This window comes from Scatophagus argus, chromosome 20, assembly GCF_020382885.2.
Source record: "Scatophagus argus isolate fScaArg1 chromosome 20, fScaArg1.pri, whole genome shotgun sequence".
Lineage (NCBI taxonomy): Eukaryota > Metazoa > Chordata > Actinopteri > Scatophagidae > Scatophagus > Scatophagus argus.
This window is the reverse complement of record NC_058512.1, coordinates 8,278,863-8,300,705: the sequence shown is the minus strand read 5'-3', so window position 1 is coordinate 8,300,705 and position 21,843 is coordinate 8,278,863. Positions and strand designations below refer to the sequence as shown.

General features: G+C 41.2%; 3 protein-coding genes across 3 annotated transcripts; 1 reads left to right on the top strand and 2 right to left on the bottom strand.

Moving 5' to 3' along the window:
- Positions 1–2,924: 2,924 nt before the first annotated feature.
- On the bottom strand, positions 2,925–5,267 carry tmem141 (transmembrane protein 141). The gene is made up of 5 exons (XM_046375580.1): positions 5,107–5,267; positions 4,714–4,780; positions 3,635–3,718; positions 3,420–3,530; positions 2,925–3,154 (listed from the first exon to the last, which is right to left on the bottom strand). The coding sequence occupies exons 1-5, from the start codon at positions 5,158–5,160 to the stop codon at positions 3,093–3,095; spliced, it is 378 nt and encodes a 125-aa protein (XP_046231536.1). The 5' UTR covers positions 5,161–5,267; the 3' UTR covers positions 2,925–3,092.
- A 1,551-nt stretch (positions 5,268–6,818) lies between these two features.
- Positions 6,819–13,200, bottom strand: zmynd19 (zinc finger, MYND-type containing 19). Its single transcript, XM_046375579.1, has 6 exons — positions 12,896–13,200; positions 11,285–11,344; positions 11,078–11,184; positions 10,249–10,389; positions 9,516–9,696; positions 6,819–9,274 (listed from the first exon to the last, which is right to left on the bottom strand). The coding sequence occupies exons 1-6, from the start codon at positions 12,944–12,946 to the stop codon at positions 9,131–9,133; spliced, it is 684 nt and encodes a 227-aa protein (XP_046231535.1). The 5' UTR covers positions 12,947–13,200; the 3' UTR covers positions 6,819–9,130.
- A 2,221-nt stretch (positions 13,201–15,421) lies between these two features.
- bspry (B-box and SPRY domain containing) lies at positions 15,422–21,829 on the top strand. The gene is made up of 6 exons (XM_046376138.1): positions 15,422–15,920; positions 16,543–16,641; positions 18,988–19,218; positions 19,353–19,378; positions 19,470–19,594; positions 20,560–21,829. The coding sequence occupies exons 1-6, from the start codon at positions 15,546–15,548 to the stop codon at positions 21,093–21,095; spliced, it is 1,392 nt and encodes a 463-aa protein (XP_046232094.1). The 5' UTR covers positions 15,422–15,545; the 3' UTR covers positions 21,096–21,829.
- The last annotated feature ends 14 nt before the right edge of the window (positions 21,830–21,843 follow it).

Below are 21,843 nucleotides of genomic sequence, written 5' to 3'. Positions count from 1 at the left end.
TTAAACAAACTTCTTGCAGATGATTAAGTTGCGATGTGAACTGGATGCGATGATGATTTAATAAGCAAACATTAACTCATTCGTGTCGATTCTGCGTCTCAAAATGTGCCATTGTTACTCACTGAGGAGTTTAGCCTCTTGTCTGAATAAAACTGACTCAAATAAACTTACTAATAAAAGACTTAGTTGCCTAGACAATGATGTATGTGTAGTAAAAAACCGATAATTGTGAAGGGTATAAACCATGTTTATTAGAAAATAATGCAGTGCAAAAACAGCAATCTTTATTCAAAGGACTGAACAAGAAGTTCCACTTATCTGGAAAGTTTAGCTATCGTGTTAAGCTGTATGACATTATACTTCCTGTATAGTTTGTCTGTTTGATCCAAGTTTTCCTTGATATTTAATAGAGAATGCATCTTAAATGTCTTTCATAATCATAAACTAAAATTTAAAACAATCCTAGTTACGCTTTTGATTTCACTTAACACTCAACCCCCAAACTATGCTACCAGTAACAACAAAAACAACAAATAATTGTACCTCAGCACGCTGTGTTTCTCCCTCCCTCACTTTCATCATGCATCAGTTGTGATATTACATAATGTGATGCTTATCAAGGTTTCCTCTCAGTCAGGTTGGAAAGCTGCATAGAGTCAACCACTTCTGTCACTTCAGGGACACTTCTGTTTCCCTGTCTTCAGCAATGAGTCTGAGAAACTCTCAGTCCCTGCACAGACCTACGTTTATCTCTGACCTGCCCAGACTTGAACTCTCATCCTGGACAAAAGCTTAAGCAGTGATTAATGCTGACTATACCGTCAAACTGTCACAAAGGTCTCTCTGTAATTTGTTGTCTGCCTGATGCATGCAGTTATTTTTCCTGTCAGACCAGATACTGACTCATATATTTTCCCCATTATGCCTATCAAACGCACTGTACGTTATTCTTTATGAAAAGTGAGGCCGAAAGAGGGGATACACAATCGATAAATCCTCTCACAACAAACGTGACAGTCAATCACACACCAGTTGTTCTCGTCAACGCATTAATTTGCAGATATTGATTATGGCTCTAGGATAAAGAGAAGTGGGGAAATAGATCCAATGTTCAAATACTCAATAATAGTGTTTTGGAGTAGAGATTTAGATCAGGAGTGGATTGATTTTGGGATTTGAAAAAAGCTGTAAATTGCACTTGTTTTGGGGATTTTGTGGACTTTCTTTCCAGGCTTGATTGTTAACCTAAGAAAGACAAAAAGTAAAAGACAACTCACACACACACACACACACACACTGTCCAGTTGCAGCTCAGCTCAGTGTGATCACTCGACTCACAGGGTCAGACGAATGAGCGCTCACTCCTGCTCTCCTCATCTCTTTTTTTTCTCCACTGTTGTCACGCACATGCACTGCTGATGCTGCTGCTGCTGCACAAAATGGCCAAACGCTCACACACTCTCTTTAGGCATTAGAAACCGTGCCAGTGGTCGCCAAGCACGGCAAAAGGCCAGTCCATACCGCTGTTTGTCATAGGTATTGGACATGTACTGATCCTCAAGCTCCACTGGCCACTCAGTCCTCACACACTGAGTCCTCTCCCTCATTATCTCCTGTTTGCTCACTGTTTCTCTTAAGTCTTTTCCTTCAGCAGCATCAGTGTGCATGTGACAAAGGATTCGAGGGCTTATTCAGTTCATGCAGTGGTTTTTTTTTTATTTTTTTGATGGAGAGGGAGAATCCAAAGCCGTCAAATCTTAGAGGTGTTAAATCAGATTTGAATTGCAGTGGGAGGAAGAGAGCGAAAGGAAGAAAGGAAGCAAGAGTGGGGGTGGATTCAGATTAAACCAAAGCAAAAATCTGCCCTTGTTCAGACTGCCTTTTCTATGAGCCTCACCGATCCAGACCTTTGTTTTTTTTACTGACACTGTACAAGTGTTTCCCACTGCCCTGGTGTCAGCTTGTGTTTTCAGCCCTGAGAATTAGTGGACTTTCTTTGCCCTGTTCTGCATGAATCCAGACCTGGACTTCGGTCACTTCATTCACTCGAGGTGTTAAAGCATGCTTGAAAGACTCTATTGTTTCACTGGCCTGCACTGCATGGTGCAGAATTTATGTTGCTAAGACTTTATTGTACAAACTAGTTCAGCTATGCAAAACAACTGGCGATGCTGTGTCAACAAAGCCAAATGCTATTTTCATTCTTCATCATTTTTAAAATAAAAGAAGATGTCATTCACACCCAGCTTGCTAAATTGAGAGTGACTGAAACGTCACTAATTCTTTCCTCCTCTCAGCTGATACTTTTACTTTAATCTGGTGACAATTTCTGTATAGGAAACTGCAAGCGCTTAATTTGCAACAACGTTTTCCCTCACATCTTTCCATCTTCATAACCTCACTGCTCATTGATATAAATCCAAATTGGATTAATATTTAGTCACCCTGAGATATGGCAGGGTTCATTACTGAGCTGAAGATGGTGCAGTGGCTTTAAGCAACAGCAGTTAATTATTTCATGTGGATTACACTGCTGCCTTGAGCATTTTTTAAATAAGTGAGAAAGTTTATTCAGTTAAACACAATGATTTGCTCAATGTAGTCCAATGCATACATGATTAAAATTAACAATGTGTAATTCAGATCATGTGCTAGAAAAATGGTTTGATTCAGCCTACAGTGCCTGCAGTATACAGCTGCAAAGTCCATGAGGTGCACAGTGACAACTAGCGGCTGGTGTTGGTACTGCAGTGTGAATTCTGTTGCATGTCAAATAAACACATCCACATAATAACACGGGATCACAAGCTTAACATCGGATTCCTCCTAAAAACCCAAACTAATTCCTGAACTCTGATTCAGGAAACACATATGTTTATCCACATAGTAATGCTGTTATGAAAGAAAAAAAGCACCACAAACTCTGACATTAAAAAAAATAAATGGCACTTCATTCATTTGCTTTATTTGGGAAATAAAGGTGAACACATCTTAAATACACAGCATTTGCTCTCTCACAGCCCGCACTCAGCTTGTTTCCAACATTTTCTGAACAGATATAGTTATATACAGTAAACTGTTAACAACAATGTTTACTCCATAATGTCGCCATATTTTGTCTTCTCTGGTCCTTTTGGCTCTTCTGGTCTGGACACTGAAAGACAAATACAGACAGAGGTAAGCAAACAGCATTACAGTCTGAATACTGTCTTCATATGGTTCAGACTGACTGCAGAACAGAGCTGGTGCAGACAAATGTCACTGAGCCAAGGACTAAAGCATACTTACTGCCATAGAACTGTGTGTCTTTTCTTATTTAAAGTATGATCCGATACGGCGGTTACATTCACATTTAATAATTTTCTAGTTTGAGAAAGTGAGGGATGACGAGCAGGCCTGCAGCCACATGCTGCACTCACCCGGTGGCGGCGATCTGTCTGGGACTTTTCCCGTTTCTAGGAACAACCAAAGGTCTGAGCATTTCTGTGTTTCCCAGCGAGTCACTGTGTAACTCCCCACTGATGACGCCACTGAGAGAGATGAGAGAGGCGAGGTTAGAAAAACAATACCCAGAGAGCAAGCAGTTGTTGATATCTTGTGTGTTACCGATTAAAACCCATGTTTCATTTCTCACCTATTGAAATGAGTAGGTTCCACTGAAGAGGATAAGGAAACTTCCTCTGGAGAGCCGTCTGAATGGCAAATAAACTGACAGCACCTGTAAAAGCAACACGGGACGCATGTCAGTAGCAGCTTTAATGAACATTTAAACTTTATGTGGCTCATTCTGTGTCAGTAGGTCTCATTACTGCCCTCAACTGTTTTCCAGTTGGTATTTCAAAAGGGAATTTGTGCACAGATTGCTCATGAAGTTTATGTTTGAGCACAATTCGGAATCATATCTTTACCAGGGTTTTCTTTTCACCTGTGCTGATTTTCAGTACTCTCACCCCTGCATGTGGTGTGTGTATACAAGCCTTCTAAAGTAGAAACTATGGCCGAGAAAAGAAATTCATAGGTTTTTCTGGGAGAAATTACGGGGCAGATTTCTTATGATCTTTCAAAAGCTCCAGATTTCAGTAAGAGGAAAACAAAATCCTTCCATGAGAAGGAGGATCATGACAGCAATGACAGTGTGCCACAATAATAACTTTGGCCGTGGTTCTCATTTACATGGACAAAAAAAAGTCAATTTCACTTTCTTAATATCCTTCTTCAAATGTCAGTAATACTGGCATTCATATATAAAGTATACTGACTCAGTATACTTTATATGTGAATACCCGCATGATGTTCATCACGATAGACCAAACTCTGACTTTCAGTTGATCGTCTAATGTATTTTCATAAATAATTTACAGTAATAATGCGTATCAAAGCTCATATTATGAGGAAACTATTATGATTGTACAATGTTACAGTGTGCACCACGACGTGAAAAATATCCTGCTTTATTGATACCAGAAACATTTACGCACTATAGCTCCCCCTTGTGGTAAACATCGACCAAATAATGTTTTGGTCTTTTACTCCTCGCTTAGTGTTTGGTTTCTCACATATGTTGGTTAGTTCAGCGACTGAACGAGAGACTGAGAAAATAAAAACAATCCTAAATATTTTTTTTAAACATCTGATCATTCAGTGAAAATGATACAATAAAATATATGACAAAACACTGGATTTTGTGGTGTCGGAAAATTACACATAACTCACCAAATATAAAGCTCCCAGTCCCTTTCATGAAGGCATGAGACTGACAGGCAGTATAACTCCCTAAACCCTGAAAGTGAGAAAGCAATCCACAATAGAACATTTCTATGTAGTTTTCTACTATATTATACAAGTTTCAATACAGAGTCAGCCAAAATAATGTATACACACATCAGGAAAAGAAAAACATGCATAAATATTTAATTTGTATAAGTACTTCTATACATATAGATACCTCTTTCGAAGTTTGATCACATTACGATAACACCTGATGTGTGTATCATTACTTTGGCTGACTCTGTATATACAGCAGATGGTTTATTCGACTGTCAGTCTTCTCCAGAGATCAGCAGACTACAGAGAGGAGGAAGGAAAAAGATATAAAGGATAGCTCACCGGGTGTTTTGCTGCCAAAGCGTCGTCGACTTTAGCGAGTCCGATATTGACCATTTTGTTGGCTGTTGTGAACACTAGCTGATGCTGAGAGTGTATACATAAGTCAGGTACATAACCCTACTGTTACAAAACTTCCGGACTGCAAAGCAACACGGAAAAAAGAGAGAGGAGCATAGGTTTGCGTAAGACACTAGCGACACCTGATGGACAGGAGGTGGCAATGCAGCTTCTCGCCAATTAAAGAGCTCCGAGCTCCAAAAAATTAAAATAAAATAAAAAAAAAACACCATACATTATGGGAAGCATCTGGAAAATGAAAACAAGGACAAAAAAATCACGTTTATCAATTAGAAAACAAAAAAAAAATCATTTTCAAACACATAACAGCATAACATAACATAAACACATGAGCAATGCACAAAGAAAAAACAACACTGGCAATAATCACTTTGACCATAGCATTAACAAGAGATGCATACATAGGCAGTAGCATACTCAGACATTTTAACTATATACCAATACCATTAATACTCTGACCGGTAGCAATACCACAGTGTAGAAATATTTTCTTACAAGTACAATTCCTGCATTAAAAATTTAACTTGAGTAAAAGCCTTACATTAAACACATCATTCCGTTATAGATGGTCATTTCTGGCTACTGAACGAGGATATTTATTTATTTATTTGGTTACTAAACTTATGATTGAACCCAATAAACAGATGAAAGTTGGTGCTTAAATAAAGTAATCATAGTGACCTGTCTTTGTATCTGTTACATGCTGAGCGTGACCTCAGACCTGCTAGGCAAGATTAGCCTGCTGACCTCTGTGACCCCACTGCTGATCTTTGACACCACAGAGACCTCAGCGAGGCTGATGGTTCTGCAGAAAGATCCTATTCGAGCGGGAAGAAGAAAAAGAAGGAGAGGCAGATGGAGAGAAACCAACTACTGCTGAGACACAAGTAACAACAGAGAGGCTTGTATTACCAGACAGCTACAGCAGAGCGGCGGGACATCTGTTACTTGTTACACAGGACAAAGAAGAAAGAACAGATCAGAGATAAAAGTGATTAAAGAAAGGCTGTGCATGTTTTGAAAATTATGCAAGCTAGATTGTACACACATGAGAGTTCATCCAAGAGGGTGCAGCCACCTGGACTTTGGCAACTTTTCCATCAGGAACCATGATGGGGGTAACTGGCCATTGATACTGAATGCAGTGAAGCACCAGTAAACAGAGTGGATGGTAAATTAGCAGTAGGGATGTCAGGACTCACATGTTCAAGAATTTCCCTCCAGGGATAAATAAAGGAATTCTGATTCTGATTTGGGGATAACATTCAAGTCACCATCAAATGTATTTACACTTCACTAGTAAGTGAAGGCTGGTTTACAAACAGATAATCATATTAAAGAGTCTGGACATGCTCTATTTGGAAAGCATCATGAGATAATTCTTACTGCAACTGGTGCTATATAAATAAAAGTTGATTTAATATTGTTAATCAGTTGTAATAATGTAATTGCCACCGTGCTGACACTGTACAATAATATACTATTATGATGTCCTCATGGCCGTCCACAACTACATTACAGCATTATAAATAAATGTGCGCAGGCTACAACGGCTTGAATTGATACTAGTTTGAAATTTTAGAATTATCAACCCACATTTATCACGATTATTCACACTTTAAAACCGCCACAAGCAAAGTCCAACCGCTGAGGTTCATTTTTATTTATTGTCATTTTACATTGGAAAAGCAACCGTCATTTATCCCCAACTGTACTTCCATTCACATATTGTAGCTCTTTATTTCTAGGTGATTAATGTTTATATTCTTACAAAACAAAAAAAAAAAGATTTCAGACACAATCTGTACACTCCAAATCCAAATCACACCCCTCCCTTGAACCCATCTATGACAAATACGCTAACATGGGAGCCAAATTTTAGTGCAGTGTTGAAAACCTGTTCACACACACACACACACACATACATACATACAAAATAAACGATCAACAAGTTGCATGTACATCTGTGAATTACATGCTAACTAAGTGTCTGGACTCCTAACACACAAGAGGACACGATAAGCAGGTGTGCATTGTAGGTAATACGAGAAAGGCAGGCGATTGAGGATAAAGTTGACACATATCGATTTCACTTTTACGGTCGTGTCTTAGAAAACAAAAGCAGAAAATGGTTCCGTATGTAAAACCACTATCCAGACAAAAATTTACCAAAGGTGTTTGTGTAAGGGGGGGGAAATTCAAGTTTTACACGCCCAGCCATCTCTTACATGGAAGAATTTAGTGACAATGATGGTGTGCAGTGTTTTCATGGAAACTCTGGAAAGACTCACTCATTCATTTGGGTTCAGGATAGAGAAAAGAGAGAGAGAAGGTGTTAAGAAGGTTGAAATGTTTAGCCAAAAAGATGAAACATAATAGGTCCCGTATTGTTCAATTTTGACGTTTGCCTTCAAATATCACCAGGACAAAAAACACATTTCACAATCAAATGTTTTAAATAAATATAGCTCCACTGATAGAATTTCTTCCACAAAAAAACAAAACAAAACAAAAAACCCAACTTAGAGCAAACACAAGAAACCAAACACAAACCCCCACCCCACCAAACATACTATAACCCTGCAGATGCAAAAAACACAGATGAAAAGACACCCCTCTCTTAAAAACCAGCAAACTACAACTGACTTGACGGATTTAACCCAGTTGGTTGGTATAGGAGTGCCAAACTGTACTATAGTACACTTTCGCTCTGATATTTACTTTACATGCGATCATTAGAAAGGCTTGACAGAAATAATTATTTTAGGAGCACAAGATAAGTCATGTATTCCACAGTCACTTTAATAACACGTTTTGTGTGTGGGATCAAAGTAACCGCTAACACCCGGACTGGCTTTTTAAACAGGAAATTGAGAATTTTGAAAAGGCTGATTTAAAACGACCCCCCCTACCCTACCCCCCCAAAAAAACAAAAAACAACTGTACCTTGTCCTGAACAACAAAAACAAGTCTGATCAAGCAGACAGAATAATATAATAATGGATCATTTGGCAGCTCCTTTATTAAATGACAGTGAAAATATCAAACCCATCAATGTATGGTTAAATTTGAAATTTAAAAGATGTAATATGGCCCCTTTAAGACGAGAAACAACATACATGAACCCTGCCCATCACCCTTGTAACTGTCCTTCAGTACATATTGGCAACACATACATACATATACAAGCATACACACACTTACTCACTCCCACACTCAATACTGGTAGTGTGATTCAATCAGTGAAATATATCTGATGTGTGTCGTGGTTGGCTGCATGGGGGAAGTACGACAGACAGGGAGGGAGGCGGAGGTCTTGGTGACCATGAAGACAGCAGCCATGTGCACCAGAGGTCAGAAAAGGGAGCGATACAGTGAAAAGGTCCATGTCCCATTGTACCAGCTGAACGATGGGTACTGCGGCCCCTGGGTCCCCCGTCTGCACAGACGTCACCACGCCCAGCGGCTGGGTGGAGGAACAAAAGTGGATGACGACAACTGTCCATACTGTGGTCCAAAGAAGCTTGTCCAGTTCGTCAACAAGACAACTTTTTTTTTTCCCCCACTCACATACAAAACCATAGCAGCAGGTAGAGCTCGAGGGTCTCTCTCCCCCCTCGAGAAAAAAATAAAATAAAAACATAAAACAAATAACACCCCTCCCCCCCCTGTCATCCACATGAAAAGCAAGCTATGGAGAGTTACCAGTTCTGGGAAGTGGCAGATGTCTTTTTGCTTCGTTCTCTTTCACCTCCTCCATCTTCTCACCCCCCCACCCCCCAAGCCGTCAGACAATTAAGCAACCAACATTGTCCTCTGTCGTTAGCCTCTTGTCAGCAATTTTCCACATTTTGCACTTCATCCCCTCTCCCTTCCCACAGCTCGAACCCCCCCTCCCCCCTCCCTCGTTCTCCCTCCTCCTCTCCCAGGTGAGGATGAGGGCAGATCATCGTTCAGGCTCCGACTCAAGGGCGAGCACTCGCTTGCGTTCGCGACACTGCTTCTTGTGGGCAGGCCAGTCCCTCTGCTGGCACTGGGAGCCACAGTAGCGCGCCACCTGGCAGCGACCGCAGATGTTGAACTCCCGGAGCTGTGAAAAGACAACAAACAAGATCACCTTTGGTTCTAGGCCTGCCTGGTTAATGCTTTGGTGCTGTGATGTCAGAGAACAATTTCCCATCAACACGTGGTTGGGTTCATGCTAAATTTTCATCTCCCAATTAAAAAAAATAAATAAAAAATGAAAGGACTATGACTTCACTACACACAGGTTTGATTAAAATCTTTAAAAATCATGCAAATTTCATAGGGATGCCAGTTGCAGTACATACCCTCCTCTCAATGAGTGAACAAGGAGGATAATGACACTCGTAGTAGGTGCAGGAGCACTCCTCTTCCTCCACCAGCTCCCCGTTAGCGTTGTAGTAGCGTGTGCGACTCAGCTCCAGATACTGTTCCTCCACAGGGTCGGCTGGTACCTGCTGGATGGCCAGCCAGTACAGAGACTGCTCTCTGGACAAGTAGGAGAAGAAACATTAGGCACGTGTTTCCAATTCAGCGACAAATATAGAAGTATAAGCTTTAGAAAACCTCACATATTAGACTTTTACACAAGTCATATAGTACAACAGTCAAAGCTTCCATTTCTCTAAATCAAAACCAGTAGTGTCACTCTATTTCCTTGTATTTCAAAGTGCTGCTAGATTTACTGCTACTACTTCCTTAAGGAACAATACAGTTCTTAAATTTGATAAATAGTAACCAAGAGCAGAAAATGACATTTTTTTTAGCCATTTGAAAAAATAAATATATAAAAAATAATCACTAAAGGCATGCAGAGCCAAGTGCAAGGCTAATGGCATTTTAATGGTATGGGTCCAAAGGTCAAAAAAAGCAATCTTCAGCGTTATTGTATTAAGATGTCACAATATCAGGACAAAAATTTACACATTTTTCTCAGCAAAACACCCCTGTTTGACAGAACATTTGGCTCATTCTCTACGTTCCTAGAGAGCTACAGAAATATGATTCAGCCTTAAGCACTAGCACAGCCACAGGCTCTACCTCTGTTTGCTGGAAATCTCCTCCGGCTTGGGGCTCCAGCCTACTGGCACCAGTCGCAGGTTGTCTAGCCGGTTGTCCACCGTCACAGAGTTGATGTGGATGACTTGAAAACTAGGGGCAATGCCTCCTCTGTGCTTCTCCCTGGGTCAAGACAAGTATGGAGATCATAAGTCAACCACAACCACAAGTTAAAAAAAAAACAAAAAAAAAACAGCGACTTCTCATTGAGATGAGGACATTATTTACTGATGTGGAAGTGCAAGCAGGACCACAGGGTCTGCATGTTGCCTACTTCCTTGATTAACTTGGCTTCATATTAGAGCATAAAGAAAAGAAGAGCATAAAGTCTTATTTATTCATAGACTTTATCTGGTTCAAAACAATATTGCAGCTCATAATAATTTTCACAAATAATTGGTAGGGATACACAAAAGTCCCAATTTACATGCCAATAAACAGTTACTATATCATTATATGAAAGATCGATAACAACTCTTGATTTAAAACTGAGATACACACCACTGGTCCACTGAAGTAACAGAGTTGCATAAGACACCAAACTGGTGTGAAGCATATGGATACCTGCAAGGAGGCTACAAAGTGGCCTCTACAGAATTCAACTAGCAGTTTTAGCAGTTTTTGATTAGACAGCTGAAACAATACACATTTGCATTCACAATTGCTATTCAGAACTTTTAGGCTGTTGAAGATTAGAAGATAAGGGACACTTTCAGAATATGAACACCCACCAACACAGAGTCTCCCCCCACATGTTCAAACAGAAAAAAAGTGTTGATTCCACGCCTGATATAATAAACAAGTTACTTACCAGAGCAGCTCATGTAACGGCCTCCCTGCCCAGCGACCTTTGCCGATGTCGAAAGCATAGGCAAAGATCTTAGCTCCATTGCCATCCGCATCTACCTCCATGCGCGCCTGAAAAAGGATAATGCAACTGTTCAATCGTGGCATCAGAAAAGCTGTACCAGCAATACTTTCCATAAACATAATTTTCAGGTGAGCCCTTGTATTTTACCTCAAACGCATAGTTCTCCACAAGCGGTATGTCCTGCTCATCGATCAACGTGTATTTTGTCTGGAGTGAGAGAATAGAGAGAGAGAATGTTTTCATTTTCATGTTACCACATAAAATAGTGAGAACCGCAACAAGCCTTACAGGATTAAAAGGCGTCAATTAGTGATATATCTAATAATTTCATAAGCCCCACAGATGGCACATATAATTTGTCCAGTGGAGGATAGTTGCTATTGCCACCTCCTGTTATTTAGCAGTGGGCATCCAGAACTTCTTAATTTTAGTGACAGGGGGCCTGTGATTACTAACCACATGCCAAGCGAAAAAATAATCAAATCCAAATGTGGCACAATTTAACTGGTCTGTACAGCCTTGAACTGTTTGCAGAGGCCACATCAGTCACAGATGACAAGCAGCTGAAGGTATGTTCAAACTCCGATTTGCAAATTTGCCTGCATGTGACAGCTTCAGCACAGACATGACTAGATGGTATGCATCCTCTGAACACCATAATCCATATCCACATCATCAAACTTTGCGTTTTGTCCCAAATTCAGTTTGACATTACCTACATTCTGGCCTATGGATGCATTGCAACATGTTTATAAAAAGGAGCAGCACAGACTCGTGGCACTAAAGAGCCACCTGGTCGCTGTTAGTAAATGGAACTTACAAATCCACGTGACAACATACCAACACAGTCGCCCCACGCTACAGTGAGCATGGTACAAAACAGCACGAGTGGCGTTATCCACATACCAAAAGGTCAAAACATGCAATTTGACACTTTGTCTCGGCTGTCAGACTATTGTGTGGATCTTAACAGGAGTGACATCATGCAAATTACTCATGTGAGCGAAGTCCAGGAGCACGGTCACCGGTATATCCTGAGTGTGAGTGTCTTGTGAGACGAGCAGCCAGGGGCATTTCTTGACCAACATTCAGCCATAGTTTAACGTCGCGTCTGTGATGATAGATTACTTATATAACTTGAGTCGAAAAACACGATGCAAGTTTTGGGCACACAGCTGTCGAGTAAGAGTGGTGTCCTGTCGGTGCTTTGTCACGTTGCACAAAAGAATCAGTTGATGGAGCATGACAATGGCTTCCTCATTAGCAGACACTTTACCGTGTAATCCAAATATCACAGCTAGCGTGGCACTGCTAGCTGAACCATCGACCATAAAAAAATGATATGACCCAACGTCGAATAGAAAAGCAGCAGTCGTCACCATTCATATGCTACCAGAAACCGGCAACGATAAAGTAAAGACCCCGTGTTCACCCCTGAGACGCTATTCTAGTTACCAATTAACGTTAGCTGTTGGCTAACCTGCTACATGCTAGTTAGCGTTAGCTTCATAGCGAGACTGAAGTGGCGGCGAAGGCACAGAAAACCAGTTTGGCTTGGCACGGCCGGCTTCTCTAATCCGTTCAAATGAGGCTAAAATCAGTAAAGCTCAACCACTAGAGCATCGGTTACGGCATGATAACCATTAAAGTGACTGACCAGCCCTAACTCATCACTGCGAAACCTATTTTTCCATCGCCTTTTGTGGTCCCAGTGGGCCCTTCTCCGGCCACACATGGCAGCCCTGAGATCCAGCTCACCTTCCCGGCCACACGGCCGAGCCGTACGATCCCGAGCTTGAAATCCGACATCAGGAAGACGGGCGAAAGTGACAGGGAGAGGAGTAGGATCCCACCTAAGCGGTATTCAGGTTTAAAACTCGCAGGGGCAGCCCCTCAGCCCCGCTGCGATGCCAGTTTGGGTTAACTGCTTAGGTGTTCGCCCTGACTCCGGATCTTTTTCGGCGGCAGCCCAGCCTCGGTGACACACCGCTGCTGGTGCAGGATAGCCGAGCGAGCTGCTGAGGGGCGGGGCGGGACAAGCCACTAAACAGACCGTCCAATCACACAGAACGTTACGTTTTTTAATACCGTGCGTCCGAGCATGTTGACCAGTAGAAAACGACCATTTTTAATGACGGCCTGTTTGGCTTATTACGTCACTACATTCTCGTGACCACTTCCAGCTATTTTCGCGCGAAATGTTTGATGGCTGGGTGGGATGATGTGGAGGAAAAACAGCGACTCCGAGTTTTAGTATTTAAAATAAAATTTGTTATTGGCAACAAAACGTGAACTGAACAAAATGAAACACTGGCACTGAAAATGCCGCACTGTAAAGTGTTGTTCAGCAGCATTTTCAATGCCCATCAGCACAACGCGGTCCGATGACAGATCACTTTCAGTTCAGTTAGTAAAGTGAGTGAGCACCCTCTGGAGTTCAGGACCTGTACCTTACAAACGTATGAACTGTACTTTCAGAAAAATAATTTTGACTTGAGATATCTTCAGTTATGACGTTGTTGTACAGAGTTTTCCACGTGTACCTAACTTGTTTAAATTCCTGAAATTATGACTGGGATATTGCCGTCAGGTAAAAAAAAAATATATTAAGTTATCTTATTTTTGTAAACACGTGGTTTTCACTCCACACGACAGTAATGTTTTGATTAGTAAAGTCCAGATGGTTGCCAGTATTTGGCTTATACGATTGTATTTTATATGGTAAGTCATCTCCAGTTACTTGATTACTTAACTTACGGATATTGAAACGGTAAGAAGGAAACTGAATGTCAGTGTATCCTTCAAGGACATTAACTTCTTTACTAAATGTTAAATCTTGCTTTTCTGTTGGACACGGAAAGCTGCCTAATTATTATTAGGCAGCTTTTATTATTATGTTAACATGCTGAGTGGCATCTAACAATGAAGAGAGAATTCGCTCATTATTTGTGAAATTTATTTTCAAAATTCAAAAGGATGTATAAAGAGTGAAAAGAGGGTGTAATTTTCTTTTCCACTTTTTACAGTGGGTATTCAAGCATTCAACTCTTTCTTCCACAACAAACTTAGTGCACAGGGAACTGTTTGTTCCACGATGTGAACACCTGTTCAGGTGTTGTGTTTACTGCCTTCAGCTCATTACAAAACAGCTTCTTATGCTTGGAGACAATGGCAGACCTGTGTCCGTGCTGTTCTCATTTCAAAGTGAAATGTGTGGAGACCCACCTCGTCTGAGCCAGAGGGCATTACTCTCTTCTGTCAATCACTCCTATCCAGTTACACACAGAGAGGGAGCTGGGAGGAGTGGGAGGTGCGTCGCCCCTTCACATGGTTTGAAGAAATCTTTCAGTTGAGATCAGTCTAAAAACTGAGAGGCTAGAAAGTAACTGAAAGAGTATACAAAGCTTTTTTGCTTTCCTTTGCCAGTTTTCCTCCTCAGGATGCTTTGAGAGAGTTAAGAGCAGGGCAGCCCTTCTTTCGTAACATAAATCTTCCAAACAATAGGCGTTGCTCAGTTGCTAAACAGAGCTGTCTCCGAGGTGTGGCTGTATCTCTGATCCATGAGTGCATTCACATGATGAAACGAGTATCTATCACACCTATCCTCCCTGGAAAATTTAATTGCCCTCTTCCACGGTTTTATCACAAGGGTATCTAGTAAACATAAGTAAAATTTGATATGAGACTGTAATAAAATATATATATATGAAAGGAGCACAAGTAAAAAGTCTTCATTCAGAACAATAGTCCTTATATTGCCTTTCAGAGGAATCGTGCTAAATCTCTGGTTATCATTATACAAAATTCTTTTGTCTGAGGTGATGACTTCAGGATAATTGTAATCTTAAACCAAGAAAATAATAAATTACAGTTTTAGTTTTACATGTGAAGTAACAAAGAAAAACAAATAATTACATTGCAGAGATAGATAGTGATATATACATCAATATGTGGAATAAAAACCCACAGTATTAAATTATATCACCCAGACTTTGCTGTGTAAGCCCAAGTTTATTATAAATTTATTATAAGGTTTGAATAAGCCTTATAAGGTTTAATATAAGGTTTAAAGTAGCAAAAAAAGACAAAAATGAGGAGAGAAACAGGAAAATAAGACAAGCTGCAGGGAATGAAAAAACATTATGTTACATGATATTTTAGCCTTTTCATAAGCCTGGCATGAATATAGTCTACATGCTTATTGAAACATGATTTAAATCTTAAAGGCTTAAACCTTATAGGCTATCAGCTGACAAATCAAACAAGAGAAACTTTTCCTGTCAGCTCTGACCTCTGGTGTCCGCGTTACTTCCGTGTTCCGCTCACCTGTTACACCTGTATTACAGCGCTGTAGCCTGCTGTAGGTGCGACTCCTGTTCTGCCGGTGCACCTGTTGCGTTATTGTGCCATGACCGAGGAGCTCCTACAGTGCGATTTAACGTGCGTTTCCTCGTCGGCTGACACGGCGGAGACTTTAGACGTCGTGAAAACCCTGGAAATGGACTGTCAGCAGCCTATTTTCTCCGTGTTGGGCGGCGGTGTGAGGCAGCGACAGCAGCAGGAGGGGGACACCGTCGTATCGATCTCACCGGCGGCCACCACCACCAACGACTCCGAGTCCGGGATCTTCTCTGGCGAAAGTGAGCTCTGCGTGGAGCACGAGTCCGAGCTGGACTGGTTCTGTGGCACCGAACAGAAGCTCATCTGCTCCCATTGCGCCATCGTGGGCCCCTGCCACCGCCACACTGTGACCCCTCTGGCCACCAGAGTAACCGCAGTCAGGGTGAGTGTGTGTGTGTGTGTGTGTGTGTGTGTGTGGAGCGGTGTGTAACCCGCAACAGCTGTTTGCTTCTTCTGATTTGCTGAATACGCTGACTGAAATGTGGCTTGATGTTGGTTGTTTTCAGCTCATCATACGTTAAATAAGCTGTGGCGTTTTCTGTATTGAGGATACCTGCAGGGTTAAAAATAGCCCAGGAAGGTTACTTTCATTTCAGGTGAAGGGAGTTGACTTCTAACGTATTTATGTGCCTTAAACTTGTTTTTATACGTGTTTTTACTCATTTAATGTCATCTACAGGAAAACCTATGCCAAGTTTCTTCCATAAGAAAGAAAAAAATATAGATTTTCTTCTGTTTCAGCCAGTCACTTTGCCGAGGGTGTTAGCTGATAATGTGCGTAAATGTTCATATATTTGTGTAATATGTGTACTTAATAATTCTTTCGTGGGTGTGCCACAATTTGCATGGGGTTTTTCTCGCTGATCCTCTGCGTGGTATTTGAAAAGACAGGATTTTCTTGTTGCTTCTCCAGCTGATGATGTACATGTGTTGTAGGTGTTGTGATGTTATTCAAAAACCACTGTGTGCGTGTGTGTGTGTGTGTGTGTGTGTGTTTTCATCAGAACCAACTGGTGGATGTGTGTGAGAAAATACAGCTGCAGGCACTGAGGATTGAGAGGTTTATCGACCAGACATTGACAGCCAAAGAACAAAAGCTTCAGGTGAGAAATTGCACTGATCCCCACCCATTCCACCACACACTAATGATCACACACACACACACACACACACACACACAGCTCTGTGGAGCCAACACTGTTTCACAAGTGTAGCCTTTTAACATTGGCTTGAAAAGTCACATGTCCTGTGTAGACACATGTCGGGATACTTACTGCGGGCCGCGTCCTGTTTTCATTAATTAAATGATTACTCTGTTGACTGTTTCTTCAAAACAAAATGCCATCACCATTTATCAGCACTCAAAGAGATATTGTTCAAAATGCTCGGTTGGTCAGACTAGCTTTTTCAAAACCCACAGATATTCAGTTTACAGTAAGTGAACAAAGTGTGAAAAGCTGAAAAAAACAGCACATTGGAGAAGCTGGAACCAGCAAATGACTGGTATTTCTGCTAGATAAATAACTTCACGCATTCTGTGAAAATGAATGATCTCATATTCATGTTCCTTTTACATGACTTCAGGCATTATTTCACAAAAATACACATACAGCATAAGATATTAGTGAGTTTCTCAGTGCGTCTCTTGTGTTATTATTTCAGCTCCTTTAATTCTAAACAAGTTTTGTATAACGGGTTAAATGCATGACTAAGAAAGACAAAAACCAAGGTTATCACTTGTCAGAACTCGAAATAGAGACTGTGTTTCCGTATTCGGCCAACTTATTACAGCCATGCATGAAGCAAAGGTTGCCTCTTTCAACGCATGCATATTTATTACCCTTCATGAACAGAGTGGGTGTCTGAAATGGGCAGAGTTACTGTTATGCATGTGCAGTTTTCTAGATAAGTTACCACAAGCAAGACCTTAAGCAAACAACTAAGGCAGGTAAGACAAATACGTAGTTCCCCTATGTAAGCGAGCGTCACACCACTGAACTGATGTTTCTGCTCTGTAACTGTTGGTGTGTTTATGGTCAGATGTGGGGAGTCAGTCGTGTGAAATGTCATTTACAGCCTCCCTCGTGGGTCCCCACCATCAAGTGTTTATTTGGTTGCTTAGGAGCAAGAGAAACTTGGGCACTAGTGCAGTACCTTACATTTCATTCTGCTTAAAGATACACTGCAGTTTTCTGAATAAAATAATGAATGAGTTTCTCTCAATCTCTCAAACCTCTCAAAGTGTGTGGTGGTGGTGTCTGTGCCTGCATGAACTCCGCCCTCTGCCTGTATTTTCTTATTTTTTTAGTGTTTTGTTGTGTTGTATTCTTTGTATTCTACTATTTATGCCTTTAACAGGGCACCTGCTGTCTTCATATAACAAAAGTAATATAAGATAATACAATACACAAAATATTGTAAAAACAAGATGGCAGGTGCCTCATCAAATTGGTGAGCAGTTTGTCTGGCTGTGATGATGCTGATGATCCTGGTGTGGAAAGTCTAAGTGATGAAGATTTTATTTAACCCGATTCGCCAGAACGTGATCAGCAGAGCAGTGATCATAGTCAATCAAGAGTGAACATTTTCAAACTGTGCTTGTTTAAAGTTCAAGTAGATCCCATTTACAGGAGCCTGTCCATTTAGACAATATTTCCCATTAATGCCCATGTAGACCTTTGTGCTGTCCTATAGGGGCAGCGGGTTTGTTTTACTGTCTGACATGGTAAAATCACCAGTCTGCAACCAAGTATATAAGTATTTACTTAATGCCTGAACATGGCTGTTTGCATATTGAATATTTGTCTAGTGTTTTGTAAGCCTGTATTAATTTCCCCTGCTCCACACTCCAGTCTGTTGCCTGTGTTGTGTTAAACAGTTGCCTTCAGTTTGCAAGTGCGGAAACACCTTGCATGTCAAAATCACCAGTGTGTAACAAAACATAAAGGTGTTTATTGTTATAACATTGTCCAAAATGTCTTGGTATGCTGAAGCATGAAGATTTCCCTTCACTGGAAGTAAGGGGCCGAGCTCAACCCCTGAAGAACAACCCTATCCCAATACTTTTGTCTATATGGTATACCAGCAGTAGGACTCATAGCTGATAATAGCTAATAGCTAATAATAATAATCTGAAGATGCCAGTTTTATGACATTGTGTAGACTGAAGATTTTATTGAATAAAATGAAGTGTGGCTTATTTGCGGCTCCACTTTTTTGTTGTATCAAAAGCAGCAGTACATGAAAAATATTTCACTTGTTTCACGTTTTTCACTTTGCTACTGGAACATATATCATGAAACAGTTTTTTTAGAACCTGATTTAATGCGTTTTATAAATTTTGAAGCATTTCACCTGCTGTCATAATAGTACAGCATCAATTCAACACCATGCTGTTTTCTATAGTAAACCTTAAGATTTCTTCTTCTCTTCCTCTTCTCTTGGTGTAGGCGGCGGCGAACAGGGCGAGGGAGCAGGTGGTGGCTCAGGTCAGCGCAGCACGTGAAGCCCTGGAGGAGGAGGAGCAGCGTCTCCTGGAGGAGGTGCAGAGAGAGGAGGAGCGGGTGGAGCAGTGTCTCCTCACCCAGAGAGCCCACTGGAGTCAGGCTTTGACCAGCCTGTCGCAGACACGCTCCAGCCTCGTGCACACGCTGACACACACTCCGGACACACAGCTGGCGGTTAGAGACTTTTTTTGACATGCAGGAGGGGGGATGACTGGGTGAGGGAAGAATAGAGGAGCTTGTGCTCAAATAACAGTATCCCTAATGGCTGTAAATTACTTAACTACACTCTCTTCCTGTCTTGTCTGCAGACTAATGTTCAGGAGATAGCCGAAAGGTAATCTTTTATCACCTGGCATGCATGAAAACACGCTTTATCTTGCTCAGGACATACCAGTGATTGTCTTCTCTCGCTGTTTGTGGGTCAGGGTGGAGGAAGCAGAGGGGGTCGGGGTGCCCTGCGACACAGACCAGCTCAACCTCAACCCAGGCTGCAGTGACAGCAAGCTGCTCAGAGGTCTGTGGGCCACTGCAGTGCTGCTGGGGCCCAAAGGTTAGTAGATTTCCATTCAGTCTTCATGTAAATATGACGAGGTTACTGCACATATTGATAATTGCAATTACCAAAAGGCAGGGTGTCTGGAGACAAGTCTAGTCTGTACATCCTTCTGAATAATTTTTGGGGATGTAACTAATAAAAATATCACAGGAGATGCTGTGCTCCAAACAGAGGCTTTGCAGGAGAAAAGTGAACAAGCCCGCTCATGGCCTCCATTCAGTGTTGAAAGATTCTTTACTGTAGTAAAAGTATCAACATTACAATATAAAAAGTAAGCAAATACAGTACAGAAATATTATAAGTAAAAGTATCTGTTCCACATAATGGCTCCTTTGAAAGTGACAGTGTTATTATCCAATCATTATTACTGACTCATCAGTAATAACACATCATATGTTATAAGCTGAAATATATGCTAATTATGAGGCTTTGTAGGTAAAATGTTATTTTGAAAGGTAACTGGTACTACAGAATAGCTGTCACATGACCTTTAATGCAGTAAAAAGTACCTGAAACAACATTTTCCCAATACACCACATGCACCACCCCACTACTTTCCTCTTCACAGTAGTAAAATATAAACTACTTGTACCTGAGTAAATGTAGCTGCTGTTCACTACTGCATTACTTTCTTTATTTCAACGTTGAATACATAGTGATGATAGGACTCGTGATGAGTGTGATGATGCTTTGACTTTTTTTGATTTTCAATTTTGTTTTTCTCCTGGGGTGGAAACAGCAGTGACATTTTTGTGTTACTGTCTTAACAAATGAAGTTAGTCAATGTCGAAATGATCTAAACATTAGAGAAAACTGAGAGAAATGAGGAGGAGGAGAGCTATATGAGAGAAAATCGAGGGGCACTCACTGAAATCTGGAAGCTGAACAAGTCCGGTACTGTTTGTGAAAATGCAGCAGTTTGTGACATTCGATCCACCTTTTTCTTCCTCTCCTCACAGCTTATGGATCGACTTATCTTAAGTTTGATGAACGCACAGTGAGCCCTCTCCTGTCCCTGTCTGACGACTTCTGCACTTTGACCTTCTACCACAAAAAAGCTCGCCAATCCCTGCCCTACGACCCAGCACGGTTCGACAGCTGGCCCAACGCACTGGGTTCACCGTCCATGTCCTCCGGCACCCACAGCTGGGTGGTGGGTGTTGGTCAGAGCGCTGCCTTTAAGGTCGGGGTCTGCTACGCCTCTATAGAGCGCAAAGGCTCCGGGAACGAGGCCCGGCTGGGCTACAACAGTCAATCTTGGGTGCTTTCCCACTATGATGGGGAATACTCCTTCTGCCACGCGGGGAAGAAGGTGCCCCTGCAGGTCGTGAGGAGACCCGAGAAGATTGGCCTGCTGCTGGACTGGCCGAGTCAGACGCTGATGTTTTATGAGCCGGACTCCAGTGCTGTACTCCACTCTGTCACACATCACTTCAGCGCCCCGCTGCTGCCGGCGTGCGCGGTGACGGACCGCAGTATCACCATACTGCACTGACAGACCACACACACTGCCAAACAAAAATAACTGACCTTAAACATGTGAAGAAATGTAAATATGATCAACAGATTAAGATCCTCCGTCTGTGCAATCATGACAGGCCTCAGTTGCTATTTATTCCATTTCCTTTTCCATTTGTACCACTGATTTTTTTGGAATGTTTGTAATTATTTAATAGATTTGTTTATCCATAGATTTGTTTATCCATAGATCATTATACAATAGTGCTATAGTACAGTATTGTTTGACTGATGATATTTTTTTTTATTATTAATTTTATTTTTGTTTTTGTTAGAAATGTTGTTTTTTTTCTCATCTGGTTCATCCAGGCCTGTGTGAAGTAAGAAACTCACTCGATACTTTTTAGTAAAACATTTTTTTTACAGCTCGATTGACTTTTCCTGGCCATGCAATAGACATACACAAGGTATGTTTTGTATTTGCCTTTGCTGTAACATTTTGTCTGAGTTGCCAGAGTTTGTCTTTTTTAATTTTTTTTTGTCCCAGTAGGATTTAGGCTTTTATGCGCATTTGGAAATCATACATTACAAGTTGTCCTGTTGGAGCTCAGTAGAAAATTCATTCTTGCTATTACAGCAGAAAAAAACCCAAAAATTCTGAATCTTCTAAGAAGTTGACCACTAGATGGCAGCAAAGTCAAATCAAGCCCTCACTGCCAGCCTCAAACCTGAATCACTCAACAGATGATGTGCAGTTGATGAGTCAGGAGGTGAAAAAAAAAGCC

What these genes read in the sequence shown, in the direction of transcription:
- tmem141 (XM_046375580.1), bottom strand. Translation starts at nt 5,160, where the DNA reads ATGGTCAATATCGGACTCGCTAAAGTCGACGACGCTTTGGCAGCAAAA. An exon ending in CTTTGGCAGCAAAACACCCG is followed by an intron (nt 4,781 to 5,106) that starts GTGAGCTATCCT and finishes TCTCACTTTCAG; the next exon opens with GGTTTAGGGAGTTATACTGC. An exon ending in AGACAGATCGCCGCCACCGG is followed by an intron (nt 3,155 to 3,419) that starts GTGAGTGCAGCA and finishes TTTGTCTTTCAG; the next exon opens with TGTCCAGACCAGAAGAGCCA.
- bspry (XM_046376138.1), top strand. Translation starts at nt 15,546, where the DNA reads ATGACCGAGGAGCTCCTACAGTGCGATTTAACGTGCGTTTCCTCGTCG. An exon ending in CCAGAGTAACCGCAGTCAGG is followed by an intron (nt 15,921 to 16,542) that starts GTGAGTGTGTGT and finishes TGTTTTCATCAG; the next exon opens with AACCAACTGGTGGATGTGTG. An exon ending in AGTGCTGCTGGGGCCCAAAG is followed by an intron (nt 19,595 to 20,559) that starts GTTAGTAGATTT and finishes CTCTCCTCACAG; the next exon opens with CTTATGGATCGACTTATCTT.
- zmynd19 (XM_046375579.1), bottom strand. Translation starts at nt 12,946, where the DNA reads ATGTCGGATTTCAAGCTCGGGATCGTACGGCTCGGCCGTGTGGCCGGG. An exon ending in TGGAGAACTATGCGTTTGAG is followed by an intron (nt 11,185 to 11,284) that starts GTAAAATACAAG and finishes ATCCTTTTTCAG; the next exon opens with GCGCGCATGGAGGTAGATGC. An exon ending in GAGATTTCCAGCAAACAGAG is followed by an intron (nt 9,697 to 10,248) that starts GTAGAGCCTGTG and finishes CTACTTGTCCAG; the next exon opens with AGAGCAGTCTCTGTACTGGC.